Here is a 22,028-nt window from a genome sequence, read left to right as displayed (position 1 = left end):
GTATCTACTTGTTGTTTGAAGAAAAAGAGCTTGTTCAGACTATTGTTAAGTTGGGACGAATTGTCTTAATTTTGGCCCAATTTGGGCTGAATTGTCTTTGGGCCAAATTGACTAAAATCCAGCATAAACGGTTCAACTTCCCCTTTCCTCACCCTATTCGATCCCACAGCTTTAATCCACTTTTTTTCTTCTTCTGGTAAAAGGGCCCCCACATTTATCCCTTCTGTTCAACCTAGCCATTCAAGTGTCTATGTGACATATCTTACGATCGTGCTTTGTACAGCAAATATGGTCTTTTGGGAAAAGAAAGAACCCTATTGTCCCATCATCACAATTCTGGTTACATCCATATGCAACAGAGTGCACCATATTTGCTGTACAAAGCAGGATCGTAAGATCTATCACATAGACACTTGAATGGCTAGGTTGAACAGAAGGGATAAATGTATGTCAAATCCATTTTTGGCACGCGGAAACTACCAATTGTGTACAGAGATTGTTGAATAATTTTTTTCATTTAAAAAAGCAGATGTTTAAATCAGAATAAACATTTTTATGGTGTGCATACATAACCAATGCATTTTATTTTTGACTATAATAATATCACATGTCAGTCCCTGAGAGATTCTTGCTTTTCTCTGTGCCTAAATATGTGTGCGTGCATGCATATGTGGAATCTTTGCTTAATTTAAGTTCAAACACACAGAAACTTTGTTATTTTCCTAGCACAGTTGTTCAGCTTTATAATCATTTTATAAAAATATATACAAAGTTGGAAAATGACACTCAGTAAAAACTGATTTTCAATATGTTGTAACATTAATAGGGTAGTTCTACTAGGGAATATACACACAAAGGGTGTGTGTATGAGATTTTGGATTTTTTAAGTAGCTGTAAAAAAATTTCAGTCATATCACTTCCATGTCTGCATTGTGGCAGTTTATAGTGATATCTAGCACTGAAATATCATGCCACAGACAAGTAGCATGATGTTCCACCCAGTCACATTATCTTGACACCAGGCCGACCAGTTCTAAACTAACCTCTTAATGTTGAGCGCCTAGCGAGGCAACTGTTAGTACCATTTTTAAAAGTCTTTAGCATGATTCGGCCAGGGTTTGAACACCCGACCTCCTGCATCCGAGGTGGATGCTCTAACCATTAGGCCACCGGAGTGGCCTACACACAAAGGGTACCACACATTTAACAGTAAATATTTACATAATGCCATAGGGTGGAAAAGTGTCACGAATATTTAAGAGGTCTAAAGAAAAAAGAAGAAAACAGAAACATAATACATGCATGGAAAGGTTAAAAGAAAAAAATGGAACAAATATAAATAAATACAAGAGAAATAATTTCATTAAAAAGATTGATCTAGAATCATGTAAAGGGTTTATAATTTACTTTTGATTATATATATATATATATATATATATATATATATATATATATATATATATATATATATATATATATGTATATATATATATATATATGTATGTATGTATTCTTGTTACATTTCAGATTGTCAATCTGCACATGCTACAGCGTGGTGAGACTTTTGTTGTTTCCAATCTGCCAATTTATGGGGACTACAGAAGTAGGCAGTACCGCCGCTCACGCTATAACCAGAACCTTATATCTATCTACAATGAAAGAAATGGTAAAAGAGTATGATATTACCCTTTCTTTTTTCCAAAGACCAGAAGAATGTATGGGATGATCTGTTTACAGACTATGTGGAAGACTTGCATTTGGGATAAGGAAGAACCCAATTGATTTCAAGGTCAAAGGTCAATATCACTGAAAGAAATAAAATGGATTTCTGAACCATAAATAATTACATAAGCTCACCATCACATACCTGAATCAGGGGGGCCCTGAGTGGCTGAGTGGTCTAAAGTGCTCTCCAAGTCGGATCACTGCCATCTCACCTCTGTCTGCGTGGGTTCAAGTCTCGGATTCAGCAAATGTGGGTATGTGAGAAAGCTTGCCAGTAGCTTCTCGTGGGTCAGTGGTTCTTTCCGGGGTTTTCCCGGGTTCTTCCTCCACCATTAATACTGGCTGTCATGTATAGTCTATCTTGTGCTGAAAAATGGCGTTAAACCCTACAACAACAACAACATGCCTGAATCAGACTTTGTGTATAGTTTGCACTTAGGATAGGACAGAAGCCTATTGATTTCAGGGTGAAAAGATCAAATATCATGTTCACTGGGACTTGAGAGAGAAAATGGTTACCACACAATAGTAACTTCTACATCAGACACATAGACCAAATTTGATGGATAGCTTGCACTTGGTGTAAGGAAGAAATATAGCAATTGTGGGGCAAATGGTCAAGGTTACTGAGACTGAAAGAAGTTAAATGGTTTTTGCAAATTGAATTAATGCTAGAAAAAAGATACATTTTGAATTACCTTAGTAGCAAAGAAAATTCTGATAAACTGGTGACTTTGTCTTATGCTTGCAATGGTAATTGTAAGTGCTGTCTTTGGGGGAGGGGGCATATGATTCAGTCTTGATATGGTAATTGTAAGTGCTGTCTTTGAGGAAGGGGGAATTTAATTAAGTCCTGATATAGTAAATGTGAGTGCTGCCTTTTGGGGAGGAGAATTTGATTCAGTCCTGATATGGCAGTTGTGAGTGCTATCTTTGGGGAGGGGGAATTTGATTAAATCCTTTCATAGTAATTGTTTTAAAGTGCTGTCTTATGGGAAGGGGTCATTTGATTCAGTCCAGATATAGTAATTGTAAGTGCTGTCTTTGGGAGAGAGGGAATTTCATTCATTCCTGATATGGTAATTGTTAGTGTCATCTTTGGGAAATTTGATTCAATCCTGATATCTGCTTACAGCTTCTTGATTGCATTGCTTTTCTATTTTCAGAAACATGGGTGCAGGGTGGCTATGTAAAGGCAAAGATTGTGCGCCCCGATGTCAAGGTAACCAATGGCTATCTTCATTACATTGATGCTGTACTGGGTGTACCAAATAAAGACATAGCCAATCTCATCTATTATGATGACTGGCTTCTGTGAGTATTTATTAGACTAGCCTGTTGTTAAGGTCTTTTCTCCACTATGAATGTAACATCATCATATACTCCCCTTCTCAAAGAACTAATCTTGCCCCTATGAATTAGCTTATGGTCACTTTTTGGTTAAGGCTTTGGTTTGTTTTTGGTTAAGACATTGGTTTGTTTTTGGTTAAGGCTTTGGTTTGTTTGGTTAAGGCTTTGGTTTGTTTGGTTATGGCTTTGGTTTGTTTTTGGTTAAGGCTTTGGTTTGTTTGGTTAAGGCTTTGGTTTGTTTGGTTAAGGCTTTGATTTGTGTTTGGTTAAGGCTTTGGTTTGTTTGGTTAAGGCTTTGGTTTATTTGGTTAAGTCTTTGGTTTGTTTGGTTAAGGCTTTGGTTTGTTTGGTTAAGGAGTTGGTTTGTTTGGTTTACTCAGGCTGTATCAGGTCAAAGTTTTAAATCTTTTTCTTGTTAACCTGAGAACAACTTTTTGATTTGCTTCAAAAGACACATACCATTGCTGTATGATCCTCAACAAATGTGGAATGGGCATATAATATTTATTATTAACTTTATCTGTTTTCTCATCTGTGCATATGTCTTTTCATGTTGTAATCGTACCTTTGTTCAGTTTATACTTTAGGTTAATTTTTCAGGTACTACCACTTATAAGGTCTTGTGGTTAAGTGTATAGATCTAGCATTGAGACAATTAAACTGACCTGTCAAAAGTATGTCACCATGACTTACATTTTATGCTTTCATTATGTTACCTTGGGCATTTGGTCAGTGTGTCCTACATCTTTGATATACAGGCATGTGGTTTCATTTATGGATCTCTTCATTCAGTACTACATGCTCACATCAAAAGTAGGTCACTACATTTAATGACTTTAAGCTGTGCATTATATACCTTGTGTGGTTACTATTGTATGTATTACACCATCATTCCAAAAGTATAACTCTCTCTCTATATATATATATATATTAATTCTGACAAAATAAGTATGAGTAGTATCAAATAAATTAGTTCTGAATTTTTATCTTCATCTGGATATCGCCATATTTGCTATGGCTAGAGTCAGTCATACCCTTTCTGGATATTGCCTAATTTGCTATGGCTAGTGTCAGTCATACTCCTTCTGGATATTGCCTTATTTGCTATGGCTAGAGTCAGTCATACCCCATCTGGATATTGCTTTATTTGCTATGGCTAGAGTCAGTCATACCCCATCTGGATATTGCTTTATTTGCTATGGCTAGAGTCAGTCATACTCCATCTGGATATTGCCTTATTTGCTAAGGCTAGAGTCAGTCATACCCCTTCTTGATATAGCCTTATTTGCTATGGCTAGAGTTAGTCATACCTTTTCTGGATATTGCTCCCTTCGCTATGGCTAGAGACAGTCATACCCCTTGTGAATATTGCTTTATTTGCTCTGGCTAGAGTCAGTCATACTCTTTCTGGATATTGCTTTTTTCATCATGGCTAGAGTCACTAGTAACCCATCTGGATATTGCTATTTTTGCTATAGCTAGTGCCAGTCATACCCCATCTGGATATTGCTGTTTTTGCTATGGCTAGTGTCAGTCATACCCCTTCTGAATATTGCTTTTTTCGCTATGGCTAGAGTCAGTCATACTCTTTCTGGATATTACTTTTTTTATCATGGCTGGAGTCAGTAGTACCCCATCTGGATATTGCTATTTTTGCTATGGCTAGTGTCAGTAGTACCCCATCTGGATATTGCTAATTTTGCTATGGATAGAGTCAGTCATACCCTTTCTGGATATTGCTTTTTTCATCATGGTTAGAGTCAGTAGTACTCCATCTGGATATTGCTATTTTTGCTATGGCTAGTGTCAGTCATACCCCTTGTAGCATTGAAGGTGTGTAAAATCTGAATCCTAATTTTCCAGACCAGCAAGGTCACAGTATGCTATCCTGCCTGTCAGTGCTTATATATTCATTAGAACATATGTGTATTCATTAGAATATATGTGTATTCATTAGAATATATGTGTATTCATTAGAATATAATTATTATATGTATTCATTAGAATATATGTGTATTATTTAGAATGTATGTGTATTCATTAGAATATATGTGTATTCATTAGAATATAATTATTATATGTATTCATTAGAATATATGTGTATTCATTAGAATATATATGTATTATTTAGAATGTATGTGTATTCATTAGAATATGTGCATTCATTAAAATATGTATGTATTCATTAGAATATATGTGATTTGTGTATTCATTAGAATAGATGTGTATTCATTAGAATATGTGTATTCATTAGAATATATGTGTATTCATTAGAATATGTGTGTATTCATTAGAACATATGTGTATTCATTAGAATATGTGTGTATTCATTAGAATATGTGTGTATTCATTAGAATATATGTCTGTTCATTAGAATATGTGTGTATTCATTAGAATATGTGTGTATTCATCAAAATATATATACAATAATTATAATATATATGCATTCACTAGAATGTGTGTGTTCAATAGAATGTATATTTATTCATTAGAATGCGTTTTTTTAATTAGAATACTTAATACATATGTATTCATGCGAATATTTGTGTATTGATTAGAATATGTATCTATTCATTGGAATATGTGTTATTAGAATTCATGTGTTCATTAAAATATTTGTGTATTCTTTAGAAAAGTGTCTATTCATTAGAATACATGTGGATTGGAGGCCCCCTTTTATTTCTTTAGAAATATACCCCAAATTCTTTGATATTCAATGGATGGCTGTTATCTACATGTGCAGAATAAAGTCTTTGAATTTTGTACTAAATTTGGAAAGGATCTGAAGTCCATGAATTTTGTACTAAATTTGGATTTGGATCTATTTACACTTGAATTTTGGTCTATATTTAGATTTATACCTAAAGTCCTTGAATTTTGTTCTAAATTCAGATTTGTATCTAAAGTCCATGAATTGTGGTCTAAATTTGGATTTTGTATCTAAAGTCCATGAATTTTGGTCTAAACTTGGATTTGGATCAAAAGTCCTTAAGTTTTGTCTAAATGCAGATATGTTTCTAAAGTCCTAGAATTTAGTCTACATTTGGATTTGCATCTTCACTTTAGCTAGGACTGAAGTTGGTGGAATCAGTTGGTCAGGGGATTTAAAGAGAGAAATTCACTGCTTTGAGTTTTATTGGAATAAAACAAGTGCCATTGACATTTTAACTAGAATTTTTGAGTTTATGTTTACAGGATCTTTTTTTCCTTGTTCTCTATTTTAGACGGACTTACTTGTTTATAGAGAGTGCAGGTCTTGCAGATTTTCTTAAGGACCCCCGCTATGATGCTACACGACTTCCGCCTCGAGGAAACATTGATGCCTCTTACTATCAAAACCAGCTTCTGAATAACAACGGTATGCCCACAGCTAACAGCATGGGACAGTGTGGGAGCATAACCAGTGTATGTCAGTTCAGTTTCTTTGTACCAAATGGGACAGCAATAGATCTGTTCCAGATGACGACAAATGGATTTCGACTTATGCAAGATCCTGAACGATTCAGATTTGTAAGTTTTTCAATATCGTCATCCTCTTACATCAGCAGGTTTTCTATGTATCACTGTCTGCCTGTCAGTTAACATCAGTAATTGTCTATATCTATGTATTTCTTTCTGTCTGTCAGTTACCTTCAGTAATTGTCAGTGTATCTGTCTGCCTGTCAGTTAACATCAGTAATTGTAATTGTATCTCTCTCTGCCTATCAGTTAACATCAGTAATTGTCTACATATTTCTTTCTGCCTGACAGTTAACATCAGTAATTGGCAGTGTAACTCTGTATGCCTGTTGGTTAAAGTCAGTAATTGTCTACGTATTTCTTTCTGCCTGACAGTTAACATCAGTAATTGTAAGTGTATCTCTGTCTGCCTATCAGTTAACATCAGTAATTGTCTATGTATTTCTTTCTGCCTGACAGTTAACATCAGTAATTGTAAGTGTATCTCTGTCTGCCTATCAGTTAACATCAGTAATTGTCTACGTATTTCTTTCTGCCTGACAGTTAAAATCAGTAATTGGTAATGTATCTCTGTATGCCTGTCAGTTAAAGTCAGTAATTGTCTATGTATTTCTGTCTGCCTGTCTATCTGTCAATCATTGTAAACATCATTTTCCTGTATATAATGTTGCTTTGCATTGTCTGTTGATAAAGCACACTTGGCAACTAAATGAATCTGATTTGTGTATTACGTATTGAAATCATTTGACACTGGGATGAAATATTTAAGCCTTGCTATGTTACTCTTCATCTTCCTGTATCTGTTTTCTCAGGTGTATCAGAAACAGAATCAGTCTAATTTGTAAACCCATTATTTCTCAACTTTTTCTAATCTTTTACACTCATTGATAATACAAAATGCCTTTTATCAATTTTCTTCAAAGAATCAATAATTTTCACATGTTTTGAAACTTGTATTTGGGGGAAAGCTTGTTATTTATTAACCAATATTAATTTACAAATTAACGAGACTTACCTGTAAGTTTGATGATAATTCTTTGTACCTGAGGGATTACTGGAGACGACATATGATGTGTTAGTCAGTCTTTTAGAACAGCTAAAACAGGGATACAAAAGAGAAAGTGTGGTTTATAAGTCAAGAGAGGGCCCACAATCCCTAAGGTATCGAAGGTATAATGGAATTATCATCAAACTTCAACTCTCAGGTAAGTCTCGTTTAATTTCTAAATTTCATTGTCCCTTTAGTACCCCTTCAGGATTCTGGGAAGTTTTGGAGTTGGTGCATCATGTATATAAATTAGCAAGGACAAGGAGACAAAAGCAAAAGTTATTGGAAACTTTGATATATATTGTTGTTGTTGTTGTGGGGTTTAATGCCATTTTTCAGCACAAGATAGACTATACATGGCAGCCATTATTAATGGTGGAGGAAGAACCTGGGAAAACCCCAGAAAGAACCACTGACCCATGAGAAGCTGCTGGCAAGCTTTCTCGCATACCCATGTAGGCCGAACCAGAGACTCGAACCAATGCAGACAGAGGTGAGATGGTAGTGATCCGTAACGGTGAGCACTTAAGACCACACGGCCACTCGGGGCCCCGATATACATTGAAGACACTAGGATCATTTAATCATAAAAGGACAACTATCATGGAATAGAGAAAAAGTCCTGAAAGTATACAGCCACCTGAAATACATAAAAGGAAATCGAATGCTCTAAAAGAAATGATTGAAAATTGAAATATTATCATCTCCAGTGTCACTGATCCTGAAATGTAGCCAACACAGCAAATTAGAAAGAGATTCCATAATGATTGACTTGTTATGAAAAGTACACATTGCTTAGTCCTTACTCCTGCCAATAATGCAGACAACAGTTCTTCTGGTTATTGTACATGCAGCTGCTTTGCTAGAAGCTGCTGTGGTGTTGTAGGGGTGAAATATGTAATTGTCAGTACCAGCCAATTTTTATTAGCACATTTTTATTCATTTTGTGAGAGCTTTATGAGGCAGCTGATAACTAACAAGTAATTTTGCTGATGCTACCCCTGCAGAGATGAAGTACACACCAGGTTCTTATGCAAGGATCTATGTTCCAATAAGCAGGCATGAATATGTGAGGCAAATTTTTCACCAGGTGAGATTGTATATCAAGCTAAACTATGTTATAACTAAACTACTGTCAGGCTGTTCCACTAAATCATCCTTGGGACCCAGGGAATGTATTTCCAACATGGAGTAGTCACCTATTGCTGCAGTTTAGAACTTTTTATCAGCTTCTTATTAACTCTTTGACTAATCTGAGTGCTCAGGAATATATTTTAAATTTCTGTCTTCTCTGGGTACCATGTATGTTTAAATGGATCAGCCCTCACTAAATCTAATATACCAAACATTTATGAAATGGAAGACTAACAGCATGCCTACTTTCAAGTAGATGACGAGTATTTAAAGAAATTTAACAATAATGAAACATCCGATATAACATATCATGCTACGGCTGGTTTCTTATAGAAAACCCCTTTTAAAAACTTTTTGACTAAGGCATGTTTACGTATGGTGCTGTTGTTTGCTGGGAATGTAATAGCTGACAAATCTGAATGAGCTCAGTGCAAAGCACTGTAACTTGAGCACTTTGCATACAAATCATATAAAAAATCTAAAGCAAATTCAAACTTGTCCTAACAGTCACCTTTACATAGCAGTCACCTGGTCACAAGAGCCATTCTTATTTCCTTCTAGCAAATTTCCTATATAAATATTTTGTGCAGTAACAGTCACCTGCTTTCTTAAGTCAGTGTCCAGGTGTTTCCTTACCAAACATTGGCTTCTTCATGCTGTTAGCAGTGTCTGTAGTGACAGCTTAGCTTTCTTGAGGAAGGCATCATTTTGTTAAAGTAATATCATGTGATTCAGTGCACATTTTTATCTCACTTGTACTTGAAATTCTCCAGTCACATTGTCAGTATAACTCAAAGGTGTTAATATGTTTAATCTGAAAGTGAGGCAGTTTTTGTCATTACGGTTGAGGATTGAAACATTACAGTAGTTGTGCTATTGTAACAGAAAAGGACATCACCTTTTGAGTCTTTGTGTGAGGTATTGTTTGATTAATCTATTTTCCTAGGAATTAAAGCTGTCTCGGATGAAATAAGTTTATCTTTGAGAAGTGATACGAGTTATGTCCCTTTTTATTAGCTAATGTCAGGAGCCATTCTGTATTAAAGCTTTTCTGTAAAGGCAGGTGAAGTATTGGTTCATGGCCAGAAAAAAATAGATATTGCTTCTTTTGATTCCCTGTTCATCACAGGCCTCTCAAATTAGCCAATTGTCTTTTGATCTTGGCGAGTTGAGCAACTTTTCTTATCCAGATGTTGTATTTGAAGTGTGAACAGGTGTCTCCAAGCCTAAGTTACACAAGCTGGCTGATGAAAGAGTCCTCTGTTTTACAGCCATATTGAAGCTGTCAACCAGTAATTAAATTATTGTTTTGTTATGGTGCACAAGACAATCTAAGATTATTGATTATTTGAAGTCAGTGATGATTTAATTTAAACCATGGACAAGCAATCAGGATACAATAATTGTATAAGGAACATACTTTTAGGAGACTATATATATATACTATACATATATATATATATATATATATATATATATATATATATATATATATATATATACACACACACACACACACATACATACACGTAGTTCATGAGTTTGTAGAATATTCCACATAGAACAAACTTGATTTAATAATAATGATAATAACAATACCAATAACAGTAATGATATTAGGTGCATGGGTTTTGTTCACAACCCAATTTTGAAAGGTGAACATGTATTCAGGGTCATTGGTGTACAAAAGCAAGTTATCCTTTTCCCATGGCTAGCCTCTCTTGACAGGTTTGACTATGTAAACTATGTAAAGGTGCATGAAATTGATTAATTTCTTTTGTAGAACAAAAGTGCAGCCAATACAGCCTGTATTGTTTTCGTCTTGCATCTCTCAGATTGTTTTGAAACACTTTAACATGAGAGCAATTTCCTTATGATTTGTAAACCCAGAGCCTGATGAGCTGAAGTTTCAGTGGGTCCTGTAGCAGCCGAAGAAAAGATGTCTCTGCCATGGAAAAATGTATCATTCCCTGCTGATGAGATGAAACGAACTTAGAAACTGTGGATGTCTTATTCAGAATGGGGTTTCCAAAACTGTTTGCTTGGTCCTTTAATTTTTTTAAACTGACCTGATGAGACAGAAAGGAAGGAAGAGATAAACACATGTAAAAGTCTGACCAGCATAGTATGAATGTATCACTTGCACAGCTTTTGCTGTCAGGTAGATGAATGTATCAATTGCAAAGCTTTGCTGTCAGGTAGATGAATGTATCAATTGCAAAGCTTTGCTGTAAGTAGATGAATGTATCCATTGCAAAGCTTTGCTGTCAGGTAGATGAATGTATCACTTGCAAAGCCTTGCTGTCCAATGAATGTATCACTTGCAAAGTCTTGCTGTCAGGTAGATAAATAAATCCTGGTTTATCCTATGCAGTCCTTTTACATAGGTAATCCTGTGATATATAATAAGAGCTGTTCCATTTCAACATACATGATACCCAGGGAAGGTAGTTTTTAAAACATATATGCCAGGGTACTTTGATTTCACAGAGTTTGTATTAAAATGATAAGATATTTCTAAATTGCATCTATGGGTGAGTACCCTACTTTAAAAATGCCTTCCCTGAGTCCCATATATGTTTTAATGGAACAGTCCTTAGTTATGGTTATTGCTGCCTTAGCTCCTTGCATGCATTTTATTTGCTTTCTTCATAAGTTGTCAACACAGCTAATGAATAGCATAAATAATATGATTGTTCCATCATAGAGATCTTTAATCTCTGACCATTGCTATACTGACTTTAAAACGTCATCGGCGGTTTCCATTTTAATTTGTTTTCTTGCATATATCTGAATCATTTTCACGAATTGTATCTTTGAAGTGCTTGTTAATATATTATAAATAAAATTTGCAGGTGTTGCGACGGATGTTATTCCCAGGCCTGATTTTCCTGGACATGATGCAGGCCGGAGAAAGGCGCTCATATCGTGCACATAATGGTGACATTGTCAACATTGTCAAGGAATCCGACACTGGTAGGTTTCTCCCAACTCCTTCAATCTCTTCAGCCTCCAATAAGGATTTCAGGAAGTTTGTCGTACATGATTGCTATAAATAAATAGGTCCATGCGGACTCAGCAATCCCAAAATTAGCTACCATACCAATTATAATTGAATTTCATACAAGTGGTTTAAAATTGGGATGCAACTCTGGCCATATTATATGAGGTGGGGGGTGACTGTTCCATCTGTATGTCCTGTGATCCCTAATAAGGTAATGACATTGTTTCTGTACTAAAAACTATTTGAAGACTTAATGAGTTGAATCAGTTTTGGTATTAGGTGTGTTAGTGAGAAAACCTGAACCAGATTCAGATTGCACTTTTTAGTTATTTTTCCTCCAAGGTTTGATTAGTTTTTATTTTGAATTTTATCTTATCTTAAATCAATATTTATGGGGGATTTCAATAAATTTCAAGTTCTTGTTTTATATTTAGGCAGCATATTTTAAAACTAATATATATATATATAATCTTGTTAAGTTCTGACACGATTTATAATGATGACCTTTTTTAAAATATAATTCTATAGTCAAACTTATTTGAAGGGCTAATAATGTCTTTGTGTTTTTTTCTTTCTTTTTTTCCATATAAGAGTGTGTAATGAAACTTGTTATCTGCCTTTATAAGAAATCATTTTGAGACTCTTTTTCCTTCCAGTGGTTCGTCTTGTTTACGGATCAAGTCAGGCAGAGGTTTTAACCCCAGATCTTGGTGCCACTAATGGGGTAATACATATCGTGAGTGCTATTTTGTCCCAGCCTGATGATATGACAAGGGAATTAAGCCATGCAGCAAGACTCTTGTTCCCATACCCTTTCTGGTCATATCTGTTGCTGACAGCGTTTAGCCTGGCCTTCACTCTGTTTAAACCTTAATTCTAGATGTCCCCAGTATAGCCCATTTAACGCTTTACCTTGGAGAACAAAGTTACCCAGTGCAGCACGCTATGAAAAGAATACCTGTTACCTATTTGACTCCATACACATAGGCCTGCCTGTTAAAGCAATGTAGTGTATGTTACGTTTAACAGCAATTTTAACAATTTTACATTTTTAGTATACGTCTATTATGTATGGAAAAAAGTAAAGTCTGATTGTCATAGCTGTTTAATTATTTTTCACGGAAGAATTTTTAATGTGCTTTAAGATCTTGAGAGAACTAGTTCAGCATCAAGTCATTGAGACCACGTGACCAAACCATAGCTGCCATTTCTCATACTCGAAATTTACAAGTTTTTTGTCCGTGTCGACATCACTAAGTCATCTGAATTTGATAATTTATAAAAACTAATTGCTGCCTACATCAGTATCAGAGCCTTCACCTAAGTTATTGAATCTTTCAGTGTTGTGATTCTAATCATTAAGTACTGAATGAACTCTGCAACCTCCATTTTGGAGAGTGGAGATTAGGAACCAGTTACTTTAAATAGCAGATATTGACCAGAGCATAAACAGTGACCACGTGATCTGACATAATTGTCATTCGCAGAAATGAATGTAGTATTTAATAAGGGGTTTTCCCCAAAGTTGGCACATTGAAAACCGGCTTAAAATGGCTGATGTTTACTGCAGACGTCAAAAGGTGCTTCCATGCGAATGGAGTGGAGATGTCAAAAGGCGCTTCCATGCGAATGGAGTAGAGGTGTCCAAAGGCGCTTGCATGAGGTAAAGGGTTAATGTAGTGCTTTACTTCAAGTCAGAGGGGATATTCATCATAGTCTGTTCAATCAGCAAGACTTTAATTGAATACTAGATGGATAGTTGTTGTTGGTTACTTCATTTTCATGTCACTTTCTGTTTCTGCATCTTTGCATCACTGAGAGATCGGATTCCAGAAGTCACAACAATACCATATGGCATGACTTTTAGTAAAAGACTGCAAATTTAAGATGAAGAAATTAATAGTTGAACTCTATCAAATTCATATCAATTGAGCATTACAAATCTGTAATTTTTGGAAAACTTGAATGTAAACAGTGTCCTGTATGTATTAATTTGAAACACACATACTCTTATGTCTTGTGTTTCTCTTATAATTATTGGTACATCAGTAAATCTTGCTTTTAAATGTCAGCAGAAGATGTCAATGTGCATAGATTCATTCTTTCTGAATTTGCTTGAAATGTTAAACTTTTGGTTGAAATTATTTATTACTGTAATGAAATGTCCAAATCATTTTAAAAAAAACATTTAGAAAACTATAGAAATGAGGTTAACCAATAAAAATCCTTATCCTACTAAATTTTGATGTTATGATTTTTGTCCTGTCATTATTTCTTGACTGGTTCTTAAGCTTTGTACAACAGATTCTTTATACATTAAGCTAATAAACATTGTAAGTTATGTCACAAAAAATCGGTCAATGCAAAATGACATGACAAAAATATCAGTGGCAAAACTTCCTAAAGTTGCAATCTTTTTCTATTTTTTTCTCCTACTCTAGGCAAAATTTTTACCCCAAAACCTGTCATTTCACCAAAATATGCAAGGAACGTAAAGATTACTTTGCTTTTTCTCAAACTGATGTCATTCCACTCCTCTTTTTGTCATTGAATGTATTCATATTTTGAGTACAATATCAGCTCCTATGTATTTAGTATGTTCAGAGAGGAATGTAAAATAATTCAGTGATTTCTTGCTATTGATTAATATTTTTGTCAGTTTATGATTACTTTTGTCTGCAGTTGCATTACAGTCTTTGGGGCCCTGAGTGGCCAAATGGTCTAAAGCACTCACCGTTACGGATCACTGCCATCTCACCTCTGTCTGCATGGCTTCGTGTCTCATACATACGTATCAACAGCACGTAGCATTAAATGTTCTGGAAACTCCAGATAGCTCTAAGCAACTTTAGACGGCTTCGGACAGCTTCAGACCGCTCTAGTCATATTCACAGTCACATTAACAATCACACTTCATAGACACAATCACAGCGACAGTCACAATCAGCTACAATAACAGTCAGCTACAATAACAGTCAGAATCAGCTTCAAACACAGTCAGCTACAATAAAACCAAATTGGTCATAATAATAGTTTCTGTATAATCTCTAGATATATGATAATACTTCAACCTCTAACAGTTACTTGTAATTCAATACTTTAAATCTGCGTTGTAATAAATACATTATTATGCAACAAGACATTACAAACCAAATAAGCTTCGCATATCACATGAAAATGTAAATTTAACAATTACCCCTATGGCTGGAGAACAATGGAGAGTGTATACTCCTTGACGTGATCCAAAAACGACCAGTGTGGTTTTATAAATTGGTCTTACTTAAATCCATAGGAGAGTGAGTACAAGTCAGGGTAGAATACCCGTGCATATCATGTTAGTCATGTTACCTGATCACAAGTAATCTCTGGCTAGGTACATGTTAATACAGTCGCTTACCTGGAAAAACACATTCACCCTAGATAACGTTGTACGCATGTACAACGAGAAATAGTCGAATAGTTTTAAGACAAAACCAAGTTATTTCTCTGCCTAATTCTGTGACAGGGTTTTCAGAGGCCAGTATTCCTTTTAGAAGTGAAAATGTTGGGGTGCAAGGGCCCCTACATGTCTAAAGGTAGGGTCATCAAAGAAAAATGGTGGTCACAAAGATCCTAACCCATTTATTGTTTATTCAAGAAATTTTAAATGCAGTACTATCCTGCCTTGCTTCAGGAGTTTCATTCATGAATTAGAATGCCTCATAATATAATTATTTTGGATATGTAAGCCTACATTTTTTCCAGCCAGTATGTCACCATTATTTAATTTCCACAATTCTTTGCTATGGTTGCATTAGCAACCAGAATTGACAGTGTCAGTAAAAAGGCTGACATAGTGATACATTTAGATTAAAACATCTTGTCTGGCTATTGAACATTTAGGGGGATGTCCTTTTGTCAGCAGATGTTTTTGCCTTGAAATCACTGGCTTCTGGTCATGTGACATTTTCAAGGTTGCATAAATGATGCAAGGGATAGAATTTCTTGACAAAGGAATGTAATTATTCAGCAATAAATCAAACTTATGGCTTTTGAAAAAGAATAATTTAGAGATCTAAATTATGAAGAAAAAAATGCAAATTTAAAATAGGTAATAATAAGAGTTGAATAAAAGTCAGTTTTGGAATGGAAAATCATTAAGTACAAAATAGCTGTATATGTCAGCATTTTTCAAGGCAAAACTGTGCAACTAGTTAAAACATTGTAGTCCCAAGTTTGTCTTCCATATGAGATTTCTTGCATTTTACTAATTGATATTAGGAGTTTAAAGCCTAGTTCAGTAGTAATATGCTCCTGTGAGTACTTGAGAACATTTTCTTGATGTATATCATTTTAGAGCCAGTGTTACAATATTTGTTCAGTGTGTCTTTAATCTTTTGGTATTATCTAAATATTTGCAACTGTATATTATATTAACATACCAATCCGAAAGGTGCTTTGGGCCTAAGGCATTACACAGCACCAGATGGCAGTTAGGGAAGAAATTTTATATTTACTTTGTTTGAACAAAATTTGATTCATATTTTGATAAGTGCTCAATAAGGCAGCCCAGTTAAAGGAATTCCATCTCTTCTGTGATTTACTAGGCATTTAAAAATCAGGCATTATCAGGCATAAATAATGCATTTCTTCAATGATGAGAAGGGGGGTGGGGGTGGGTCAATTAAAAATCTTTTGAAATGTGGCTTGGGCTTCTTGCGAGACATATTCTAGCTTTATGAAGTATAAGTTTGCCCAAATTTTGTACAAATTTGGGTTTTGTTATCATGTGTATGGGCTTCTCATAGGAAAAGTACAGTGTACTTATGACACAATATTATCAAGATTGCTTCTCGTGTATTTGTATATATTCACTAGTGAAACTACTAATTTGCAATATTGCATGTATATTACCTTTTAATTTTCTAAAAAAGAGTGAATTCAGACAGTTTTTTTCTAAATACTCTGTCAGCTGACACATTTTTTGTTAATTACTCTGTCAGCAGACACTTTTTGTAAATTACTGTGTCAAAGTGGTTTTGAACTTTCCACATTGTAAGTTTGTGCTTGGAAAAGAAATCAACAATTGATTTTACTTTTGAAATGTACATTTGTGGATCGAGAGCAAAAATCAGCATTGCTTTTTTTTTGGGTGGGGTTAATGTTTGAGTAATATATTCACATATATTGTACTCAAATACCTCATTCTTTTCATTCATTATTGAATTTTAAAAATGGAGGCTATCTGGACAAATTGCGCTTGTTTGAAAATTGTATTGTTGCAGATGGAAATTAAGAAAGGTAATTAGAAACAAATTACAATAACCTGCAAGCTTCAATCCATTTAAAATGTGCAGTTTCAGTTGCAAAATGTTTTACATGGTGTAGATTCACTGATGCTTTCATTACAAAAATGATATGCCTAAATTTAGACAGTTAAAGGTATGATTAATTCAGCTCCTGGAGAAACAGTAGATGTTTATGATAACGGCATGGCAAGAGTTTGTGTTACAAATCTTTAGGGAGAGATAATTGGGCCTTGTGCTGGAAATCCTCAGGGGCTGCTATTGGGGTCTTGTGCTGGGAATCCTCAGGGGCTGCTATTGGGCCTTGTGCTGGAAATCCTCAGGGGCTGCTATTGGGGTCTTGTGCTGGGAATCCTCAGGGGCTGCTATTGGGGTCTTGTGCTGGGAATCCTCAGGGGCTGCTATTGGGGTCTTGTGCTGGGAATCCTCAGGGGCTGCTATTGGGGTCTTGTGCTGGGAATCCTCAGGGGCTGCTATTGGGGTCTTGTGCTGAGAATCCTCTGGGGCTGCTGTTGGGGTCTTGTGCTGGGAATCCTCAAGGGCTAATAATAATATTGTATGTTTGGAATTATCATGAACTGAAATTGAAGTCTTGTTCCAATGAAGAGCATCTCAGAATGATGCTACTTGCTTTGAATGTAATAGTTAAAATTTATATATGTTTTTTGAAACTAATGGACTCGAGGTCAGTTCCATTTGACAGTTGTAAAATCCTACGTACATGTTGACAGCGTTAGCAGCTGTTTTGTCCATATTAGCTGTCTACTTAATGCTTATCGATTGCATGGACAATTGGGAATCAACATAGAACTCATTCATTGTATCTTTCAAGGATCACTATCATGCACATTAAAGAAAGTGACAGTGGTTAAGTACATCTCATTTTCATATATCATTTATATAGTTTTATTCTTTTTTAACTGTTATATTTACTCTCAAATGCATAAAATTGTATAATTTTCTCTGTCCAAATGTGGTTTTAATGTACATATAATTGTCTCAAACTTAATTGTCAATTCTCAGGTGTGCAAATCATTCAGTATGCTACAAAGTGATCATTCTGCATCCTGCAGTGACTGTGATCACAGCCTGCTGTACAAGCAGGTGTACAAGTTAGTCCACATCTTGCAAAGTTGTCATGGTTAAAATTATTTCTCATAACATCAGGCATAAATAATTCCTCGTGATATCAGGTATGAATAATTCCTCATGATATCAGGTATGAATAATTCCTCATGATATCAGGTATGAATAATTCCTCATGATATCCGGTATAAATGATTCCTCATGATATCAGGTATAAATAATTCCTTATGATATCAGCTATGAATAATTCCTCATGATATCAGGTATGAATAATTTCTCATGATATCATATGTACATAGTTCATTATCATATCCTGTATATTTAATTCCTTTTGATATCAGGTATAAACTATTCCTTATGATATCAAGTATAAATCATTCCTTATTATATCAGGTATAAATTATTCCTTGTGATATCGGGTATAAATTATTCCTTATGATATCAAGTATAAATCATTGCATATGAATCATTCCTTATGATATCAGGTACATATTATTCTTATAATATCAAGTATAAATCATTTCTTATGATATCATGCATAAAATAATTATGATATCGTGTATAAATAATTCATCATGATATCATGTATAAATAATTCTTACAGTATCAGGTATAAATAATTCCTTATGATATCAGGTATAAATAATTCCTTATGATATCAGGTATAAATAAATCACAAGACATCAGGTAGTCCTACAATGTAAGACAACCTAGTTATCTATGATAGGGAGGGGTCAGTACCTTACTGTTTGAATAAGTGGTGCCATGTTGAGGCCTAATTTGCAACATTATCTCAGCCTATAGACCATTCTTAATGAGATCCTCATGAATATTAATGTATCGCGAAAATGAGGCTAAGATAGGCAGATTGAGAACAAAATATGGCATCCTACTGTACATCGAGTAACGATCTGAGCTGTTTGCCAGATATTTCTTTTACATTCGTTGAGAATTTCATCACAGGTGTCTCTTCCAAAATGTTGTTATCTACCAGAATCTATTTTGCATTTGGATTTCTCTTTCTTGCATCATTCAGTTGCAAGAAAATATAAACACACCAACAATCATCCAGTTTCTTACCTTAAAATTCGGCCCCTCATCACGACGTATTGCAACAATCAATTTTCTAAGAAGCTCCATCTTCTTCACTGATGGAATATGGTGGAAGCTTAAATCTATGTGAATTCTAGCATTCCCATTGCACAACAGAACACAACAATAATTGTCACGATTTTTTCCATTGCTGGTATCAACTGTAGCAGTCATTGTTGTGAGGTAAAATGAAGCTTGTGTCTATCATAGCCTCGTTTTGGATTTGTTGATCCAGGGTCACATGAATACATGAATACATTCTGAGAATGGTCTATATTGATACTGTTGCACAGATTAAAATCTGATTGTTTTAGTTGCACTCTACTTAGAGTTATGCCTTTTCCTTCCAGAAGTATATCCAAGGACAATCAAATGGTTAAGTTCCACAAACACTGTCGGGTGTCATTTCATTTGGTTACTTAGCGATGGTAGTTGAGGAGTGCTAGAGTCAAGTATTTTCTTTTACAAAATGAATTTGTCTGAGAAATATGGCACATTGAAATATTTAATGCTTTCACATTCAGTATTTACTTTTTAATGCTTATTTCTAAGGTGTAAATTGATAAACAGCAATATCCTTACTTTCTTGTACATCTAACAGTGTGATGATTGACTCAAATCTGTGAGTTTACCTGCAAGGTCCTTGTATATATGTTATGTTATATTTTTGTTTTGTTTTAAATAATTTTGTACTGATTTTCGTTATAAATAAACATGGGAAAAGGTTATAGTATATTTTTGTTATAAATACATTTTCATTTGAAATAAATATCCACATTTACCATATGGAGATGCTGCAATTCCATTAGATTGTTAGGAGTTGTAATACATACAATTTTGACTGTCATATTTTGGACTTAATAATATGTCATTTTTTACTGTGTATTGTCATTGTACAGATTTTGTGTTTTTTAAACATATTGTATACAATATTATTCATGAAAACATTTGACCTTCCAGCCTGGGGCAGGGGGAGGGTTGAGAAAATGAACACAACAACTCAAACTTACCTTAATTCGTATTGTGGCAACATTTTTTATGATTCATCTGATCATACATATTTACCTTATTAACGATTATGATTCCTTTAGTAAGGAAACTTAAGTGCCTTAATTATACGTGCATGAATACACTCATTGTAACTAGGCCAATCACTATTGCAGTCACAAGAACCTTAATTGTACTGGCATGGATACTCCTATTGTAACTAGGCCAACATGTCATTATTTGTGCCATAAGGACCTTAATTGTGCTTGCATGGATATGCTCATTGTAACCAGGCCTACCCATTATTAATGTTGTGAAGACCTTAATTGTACCTTCAGTGATACACTAATTGCAAGTTGTTTAATTAGCATGTTAAATTATCTACCTGTTCAACATTCATGACCCAATATGTACCTTTGGGATCAGAACACAATACTTCTAGTCATTTTAAATGGAAAAGATACAATTTACTTTAATGTTTTTGATGAGGGAAACTGCATGGGTTATATTCTCTGGCTTGGTCAAGTTGTGGTTATGTCAGAAAGTTTGCCAGTAGCTTTCCATTGGTCTGTGATTCTTCCCAGGGTTTTCTGGGTTCTTCCTCCACCAGTTATACTGAATGCCATGTATAGTCTATCATGTGCTGAAAAAGACATTAGGCCACACAACAACAACAACTTGCTAAGGATAGGTTTTATTTTCCATCATACTTGATCAACAAAAATTGATTTGCTGCTTGGCCAGTCTGGAAGGAAAATGTTGATATTTTCCTGTAAGATTTTAGTTCATTTTATATATATATATATATATAATTTAGATATTAATGTTAAGGGTGCCAATTTACATGCTTTGTAATTTTACACTTAGTAGTCTCAGAATTTTCGTAATGTACATGACAGTTGTGATTTTATATTTTGTCTTTTAAAAAAAATAAAAATATATAAAAAATAACATGCCTTTTGTTTAGATATCCTGAAATAAAGAAGCAATATTTGACATAATATTTTCGATGTTTCCTTTTAATGGACTTTATTTCTTTCTACAAATGTGTGTCTGTTTGCAGAACCCATGTACATGGACTTTTCTTTGTGATCAGAGGTCAGATTAAAAGTTTACATTTAAAAAATTGGTTGTCTTGAAATATCTGAATACAAACGACATTGAATACATATATGTTGACGAATGTTATTATATCACATAAGATAAACTGTAATGAATTTGCACACAAAGTGAAATTATGGGGAAAAACAACTAAGAAATGGATGAAAAGAAATTTTAAAAAAAATAATCTTATGACGGTGCAGCTTGATAGTGATACATCAGTGACTGGTGAGAATATATTTCAAAGAATTCCCTTTGATGTGCTAAAAAAGTGCATCTGTAACATGACTTGTATAAAAAAAATGTTTGGTTATGGAAGAGTATTTTTAGTTTTCTTTAAATAATCATGGGATGTTCCGGAATTTAAGTTAGAAAATTCAGTATAGTTCTTGGTAGACCAAGATCCAACCCTTTATTTTGCCCGAATTATTAAAAATATCACTGTTTGAGAAGGAGCACATGGATCAGAAAACCAATGAATGCCAAATCCAAGAAGACCAAGGAATGCAGACCAAGGAATGCCAAATCCAAGAAGACCAACGAATGCCAAATCCAAATCCAAGAAGACCAAGGAATGCAGACCAAGGAATGCCAAATCCAAGAAGACCAACGAATGCCAAATCCAAGAAGACCAAGGAATGCCAAATTCAAGAAGACCAAGGAATGCCAAATCCAAGAAGACCAAGGAATGCCAAGTCAAAGAAAACATAAAAGCAGAAAGATTTTACCTCCTGCCAAAGGTTGACAAACCAGGAAA

At 34.6% G+C, this 22,028-nt stretch overlaps 1 protein-coding gene across 1 annotated transcript in view; it reads left to right on the top strand.

Moving 5' to 3' along the window:
• LOC149793071 (transforming growth factor-beta-induced protein ig-h3-like) overlaps positions 1-21,121 on the top strand; it is a 98,831-nt gene extending 77,710 nt beyond the window's left edge. Inside the window, exons 9-13 of the mRNA XM_089966968.1 lie at positions 1,528-1,666; positions 2,892-3,039; positions 6,300-6,585; positions 11,572-11,692; positions 12,377-21,121. Coding sequence (XP_089823094.1) covers positions 1,528-1,666; positions 2,892-3,039; positions 6,300-6,585; positions 11,572-11,692; positions 12,377-12,594 — 912 coding nt within the window. The 3' untranslated portion in view covers positions 12,595-21,121. The remainder of the gene's footprint in view (positions 1-1,527; positions 1,667-2,891; positions 3,040-6,299; positions 6,586-11,571; positions 11,693-12,376) is intronic.
• The last annotated feature ends 907 nt before the right edge of the window (positions 21,122-22,028 follow it).

The sequence above is a fragment of the Sinohyriopsis cumingii genome, chromosome 8 (genome assembly GCF_028554795.1).
Source record: "Sinohyriopsis cumingii isolate HCF-2022 chromosome 8, ASM2855479v2, whole genome shotgun sequence".
Classification (NCBI taxonomy): domain Eukaryota; kingdom Metazoa; phylum Mollusca; class Bivalvia; order Unionida; family Unionidae; genus Sinohyriopsis; species Sinohyriopsis cumingii.
The sequence above is the reverse complement of the archived record's forward strand: the minus strand, read 5'-3'. Positions and strand labels throughout refer to the sequence as shown.